General features: G+C 53.4%; 2 protein-coding genes across 2 annotated transcripts; both read right to left on the reverse strand.

The window, feature by feature from the left end:
- Positions 1–4,007: 4,007 nt before the first annotated feature.
- Positions 4,008–4,964, reverse strand: H257_18375 (hypothetical protein; the record flags this gene model as incomplete). The annotated part of the gene is made up of 1 exon (XM_009847417.1): positions 4,008–4,964. The coding sequence occupies one exon, from the start codon at positions 4,962–4,964 to the stop codon at positions 4,008–4,010; it is 957 nt and encodes a 318-aa protein (XP_009845719.1).
- A 202-nt stretch (positions 4,965–5,166) lies between these two features.
- On the reverse strand, positions 5,167–5,606 carry H257_18376 (hypothetical protein; the record flags this gene model as incomplete). The annotated part of the gene is made up of 2 exons (XM_009847418.1): positions 5,167–5,428; positions 5,473–5,606. The coding sequence occupies 2 exons, from the start codon at positions 5,604–5,606 to the stop codon at positions 5,167–5,169; spliced, it is 396 nt and encodes a 131-aa protein (XP_009845720.1).
- Positions 5,607–6,191: the final 585 nt, after the last annotated feature.

A 6,191-nucleotide genomic window follows, 5' to 3' on the forward strand; every position in this document is an offset into this window, starting at 1 on the left:
CCGTGGAAATTTTGAGTAGAACACACAATACTCATTGGCACTAATGTACACAGCGAAACATGTACACATATTTCGCTGTTAGAATATGATACACCAAAGCGAGGTAGTGTAAGTCGGAATGAGGGAAACTCGGCACTTGGTAGGAACGAACGTGGCGAAACTCGGTCATGCGTGCAATGATGATATTGGACATGTAGAGTTTCATTTGAATAAATTGATGATAATTCAATCGTTACATTGAAGATTAGTACACGTACGGAGTAGAAAATTGTAAAATACCCAACAGTTACGTAAATGAGTTAAATAAGTTTCCTTAACAGTAAGTTACATGTGTATTTCTGTGGTACAACCAACGCTCCCAAATAAACTATAAGTTCCATGTGTATTTCTGTGGTACAACCAACGCTTCCAAATAAACTGTAAGTTACATGTGTATTTCTGTGGTACAACCAACGCTCCCAAATAAACTTCATAGTATTGCAATATTGTACACTAGCAAATTATAAAATACTACCTGGTCGTTTCACACTTGGGCATGCTGTCGACATGGAGGATAATGTCGCTACTCAATCTTGCGCTTGGCAATGACCATGAATGCATCCCGTTCAGTTATAGGTAGCTCGCTTTCTTCTGGCAGACATATCCTCCACTCACGTACTGCAATACAGCAGTGCATCTGACCAGCCCAACGAGTCATTATGCTGCCACAGATTCACTCTACAGCCTGAGTTATGGAGATAATTAAAGCAATGAGTGACTCTGACCACCAACGCTCGCAGTCTCTTGTTAACGGGACGGAGCGATCCCGATCCCGAGAAGCCGAACGCGGCGGTCACGTGCGCCGTCAAGCCACTACCCCGTTCGCCTCTCCATACCGGCGTAATCCACCAGCTGTTGACCAGCGGTTTCAACCAGATGTCTACGCCAATGCCCCATTTACGCGAACAAGCGTGTGGCGATGTGGGACATGGCTAACCACAACTACCGTGGCGCAACGGAGGCAATGTGTACCGCATGGCTTAGCAAGGCGTGTGAAGAGTAGCCTCAGACCTAGAAGTGCTCAAGAAGCGTTTGACCACGGCGTTCCGGTTCTATACGACAAATCTGGACGTTGACTCAAGCATTAGCAAGATGCTAGACAACCTGCTGCGAGCCTTGGAGTACGATAACTAAGCGTGGGTCTTGGACCAATTAAGCAAGACAGGTGTCGACATCATGGTCAAGTCGATCAAGCTGCTTGTCCTGCAGAAGTCGGTGCAACGCCAGCTGGCCCTTGGAGCGGGCCGGCGTGGAAGTCAAGGTGATTTCGCCGGAGCCATCCGTGATCCAGCAGTATGGCCAAGCATCTGCCCTCAAGGTCAATCGCCAAGTGCATTTCTAGTTGGTCACCCTGGACATCCCTGTGGACCTGTAGTAGTTGTAATGGGGTGCACAGAGGAAGGTGTGTACAACAAGGTATGTTGTTAACTGAGAGAACTAGCTATCTCTGAGCTGGTTTCCTTGGCGCGCGGCTGCGCGCCAGTCATGCAATTCATGTCAAATGAATGGTGCTGCTGCGGATGTCGCAGAGTCAGTGATTCGAGACATTTGGATTGCCGAGTGTCCTCTCGGGTCAGGATTGGAACTGACCAATGGGATGTCGTGTCCGGATGTTATCCGGACCCCGTTACATCCTCCCACACTCAAACTTGACTTCGGTATACTTTGCCGAACGTGGGACAGGGATTGAGATTCGGAACAATCGTTGGAGAATTCGGAACAGCCGTTGTCGTCAGTAGTCATTGTGTCAAAAGCGACGAAAGCGAAGGATTGGCACCTTCGGAGCGTCGAACTGGAGCGCCGATGGTGGCGGAGCCCGGAACACCCGGGGGCGTAGCCACGAGCGCTGTGGACCGAGCGCACGCTCTCCGTCGCGGAAGCGACGGTGCGACGATGACCGAGGGCGTCCACACCGGCGGAGCATGCCGGATTTTGTGGTGACCTCGGTAAGTGCGGACGATGGTTTCATCCGCACGGATTGGACTCTCCCAGATGTGGGAGACGCGGACTACCCGATGGACCGGGTGGTGTCCGGAATGCGAGCGTCGGCTCGAATCGCGGATGAGCATGTGCGCATGGAGGAGTGTCGAGCTCCACGCAGCGAGTTGCTGCGGCAATACCTCGATGGCGTCGAAGTGGCCGTCAATGTCCTCATTGACATGCGGCCGTGGCGTGCGTCAGTGATCGAATTCGCTGAGCTTTGCGGCGAGCGTAAGTACCGTGGCGAGATCATCGCCAATGTGCGGGTCGCTCCACTGCAGGAGGAGACCACTTGGGAATACGTTGGGCTTTGGTGGGCACGCCTTTTGCGGAAGGTGCCAGTGCCGAACGCATTCCACTACTAGCAGAAGCTGATTGAACACTTAGCAAATTTCGCTAAGTGTCGTGCCGAGCTGCCTCGGCTTGGACTGGATTTCGTCCACCAGATCTCCGAGTACTGTCGAAGTCGCGACAGAGAGCACGAGAGGTGAGTTGGCTGGTATATCCAGCTCTGATGTCCATTGGGATGCCGCGATCAGATACTCGCGGCAATCAGGGGACCAACGAGAGTCCTTCACCATGAGCTCGTGGTGCGGCAAATGCAAACGCTTCAATGACGCGGTTCTTGCCATCTTGTTTCTGCATGAGGACCGCGCCCACAGCGATGTGACTTGCGTCGAGCCAAATATCAAAGGGCAGGTCGAAGTCGGGATGAGCGAGGATGGGAGGCGAGACGAGGCAGCGTTTAAGTTTGTCAAGAGCTACGTCGCAGCCTGGTGTCCAGACGAAGGTATCGTCCGTGATCAAGGCTGAAAGTGGTGCTGCAACCTTAGAGAAGTCTCGGACGAAACGCCTGAAGTAACTTGCGAGGCCGAGGAATGCACGGACTTCTGACACATCTTTGAGCGGTTTGACTCGCAGCACAGACTTGATCTTCTCAGGGTTCGGGAGTATGCCAGCTGGCGTGATTATGTGTCCCAGGAAAGGGACAGACGAGCGACCCCACTTACATTTGGACATCTTGAGCTTGAAGCCTGCTTCTCGGAACTTGGTCAAGACTTGGGTGAGTCGGACGAGATGAGACCCGAAGTCTTCACTGAAGACGATGCAGTCGTCCAGATAAACGAGGCAAGTCCGCCACTTGTAGTCAATCAAGATGTGCTCCATGAGACGCTCGAAGCATGGGACAGCATTACACAGGCCGAATGGCATGACGAGCCATTCGTAAAGTCCATACTTGCAGGTAAATGCAGTCTTCTCGATACTTCCTTGGGACATCGGGACATTCCAAAATCCCGACGCGATATCCATAGTTGAGAAGAGTTTGGCTCGTCCGAGTACGTCCAGTAGGTCGTCGATACGAGGCATCGGGTACGAGTCTTTTACGGTGACGCTGTTGAGTTTGCGGTAGTCAATGCAAAAACGGATCGATCCGTCCGGCTTCCTGATCATGAGGACGGGGCTGGCCCATGGGCTCTTGGACGGTCGGATTAGCCCAAGGTCTAGGTACTGGTTCAGTTCCGCCTCCATGATGTCGCCTTCAGCCTTTGACGTGCGGTAAGGAGCGGATCGGATCGGTTGCGCGTCGCCCGTGTCGATACTGAACACCACTAGATGTGTCTTCCCAGGAGCTTTGGTCGTGTCGACAAATATGTCGGCGAACTTCGCCAAGGTCGCTCGTAGTAGTTCTCGTTGGTCAATGCTGAGACTTCAGTCGGACCAGTTGATGGGTAGTTCCTTCGCTGGACTGGTCGTCGTTTGTACTGGGCAGACGATATTGGGGGCCCCAATTTGAGTGAGGACCCTCCCGGGTATTCCGTTCAGCGGCGCGTCAAACGAGTCGTCCGGCTGCAGGCGAGACGAATGGGGTAGAGACGAAGAAAGATTTTGAGTATGTTTGGTGTACGTCGGGGGTAACGCCATCCAAGTTCCAAGATGTGTGTTGGCTTCGAGCGTGAGCGGTTCATGCGAAGCGTTAGCAAGTTCGATTAGGTCGTGTTGGACGATGTTTTGCAGTATAACGCCGCTGCAATCTGTGCCTGTGTGTTCGTTCGGGGTTCCACGAGAAACGTAGTGGACGAAGGTAGATCAAGTCCGGCCAAGCATGGGACATGTCGAACGGATCGAGGCGGGACGGTAATAGTTTCGGCCACCGTCGTGAGCCCGACCGGGTGTGAAGTAGGTACGAAGCCGTCCAGAGGCTCGAGAGATAGAATTCGCTGTCGGTCGGACAGTGTCAGGGTATTGTCCTTGAGGTTGATGATAGCCCCCAAGTAAGGGAGCAAGTCGAGGCCGACGATGCAGTCTGTCAGCGACGTAGACATGACACAAAAGGGAAACGACACATTGGCGCCAGCGAGATGAAACGAGAATTTTGCGCGGCCCAAAATGTCGAGATTCGAGTTGTCTGCAGTGACAAAGCCCAGACGAGGTTGTTTGAGTGGGGGCTGGCCGAGACGATGCCAAAATGACGCAGTGATGAAGCTACTGGTTGCTCCAGTGTCAATGAGAACCGTTGCTTGTACTCGGTCGATGTACGCTTTGATGAAAGGGTTCGTCGCCGTCTTTGTCCGCCTGTCTGACACAGAGATGCGCGCGACAAGGCGAGATGAAGGTGGGCAGTCGTTGAACAGGTCGTCACAATAGGTCGGGTCTAGTTTAGACGAGCGACGATGGTAGTTCCGGGTCCCATGCAAATGAATGCGTTGTCGAGCCACACTGGACTGGGAAGACTTGTCCGATGGGTAGTCAAGTAGTTCGTTCCAGGAAGCGATAGATGGTTTGGACGAGATTGTTGGACGTGAGATCTGAGTCGTCCAATTAGGCGACGTGCGTGCCCGTGGTGTTGAAGCCTTTGGCATCGTTGTCGAAGGTGAGTTATCAGGCACCGCGTATAGTCCAGGGCAAGGCGAGTCGTCAAACAGGGGGCCGTCGTCGTGAAACATGAGTGTGCGTAGAGAGATGCGGCATTCGAGTCGAGTCCAAGATTGGAGGATGGAGAAAAGACGTGAGTCCTTACCCCGTCGTAACAATTGGGATCGAACAAGACAAGGAAGATGCATTGTTCTCAGGCACATAGGGAGCGTGCTGAGTGTGGCAAGCCGAGACGAAACCTGTTCCCATAAGGTTCATCTCAGCGCCAAAGCCTCAGGCTTGATTTGCGGGCTTGGATGGGCACTTGGCAATGGTGTGTCCAGGCTGGCCACAGAAGTGGCAGAGCTTGACATGTTCTCCTGGGTAGTGTCCCATCTGGCCGCAAGAGTTGCAGCGCATAGTCCGTCGATAGCATTCGCTGGCGCCATGTCCACGACGATCACAACGACCACAGACGTTTTGGCCGCTGGCCGTCATTTCGTCGGGCTTGGACGAGGTCACCACTGGGGTATGGCTAACTCGAGTACGTCCGGCACTGGACATTTGATTCTGTGTCGGTGTCAGGTTCGGTGGAAGGACCGCTTGCCCGGAAGGGTAATGGTATTGGGAGCATATGGTTGTTGATACGGCTGTCCAAAAGTCAAAGTCGCGGGCTGGAGCCGCTTGTTGATAGGCGAAGCCGTATGGTTGCGACGGCTGGATCGGGGCCGCATAATTGGGCTGAGTTTGACGACTCAAGGCGTCGACAAACCCTTGTTGGACTTAGTTCGAACGCTCGATCAAAGCGACGAACGCCTTTTGTTTCTGAGCATGGTTCTTCGTCATGAGTTCGAGAAGTTGCCGCATCGCCGCTTGGTCTTCAAACTCGACATGAGATCCGCGGTGTGACAGACAAGGCGACGCCGGAGGAGTTGAACGTTCACTGGTAGTTGTACGAGACGATGCCGACGTAGAGGCCGAGGAGTTGGATCGAGAATTGGCGTACGTCTGAGGCTTCGCAGATATTTCGTCCAGACGAACTTCACGCGCGCGAAGGAGTTTCATGCAGTCGGCGATCGAGTTGAGTTCGCGGTCGGTGTGTTCGAGACATGACTCTGCCCGGGCGTGTCGGACTCCGCGTTTGAACATGGCAACCCCTTTACTAGCTGGGAAGTCCACTTCGTCCAGGATCGTCTGGAGTCGAATTGCGTACGCCTTTACCGGTTCGTCCATGTAACGCTCAGACGCTTCGATCAGGTTGTCCACGTGGTCGCGAGGAGTGCTGCTGCAGAACTGGTCCACAAAGCTGTCATGGATCC

Source organism: Aphanomyces astaci, assembly GCF_000520075.1.
Source record: "Aphanomyces astaci strain APO3 unplaced genomic scaffold supercont1.158, whole genome shotgun sequence".
Taxonomy (NCBI): domain Eukaryota; phylum Oomycota; class Saprolegniomycetes; order Saprolegniales; family Verrucalvaceae; genus Aphanomyces; species Aphanomyces astaci.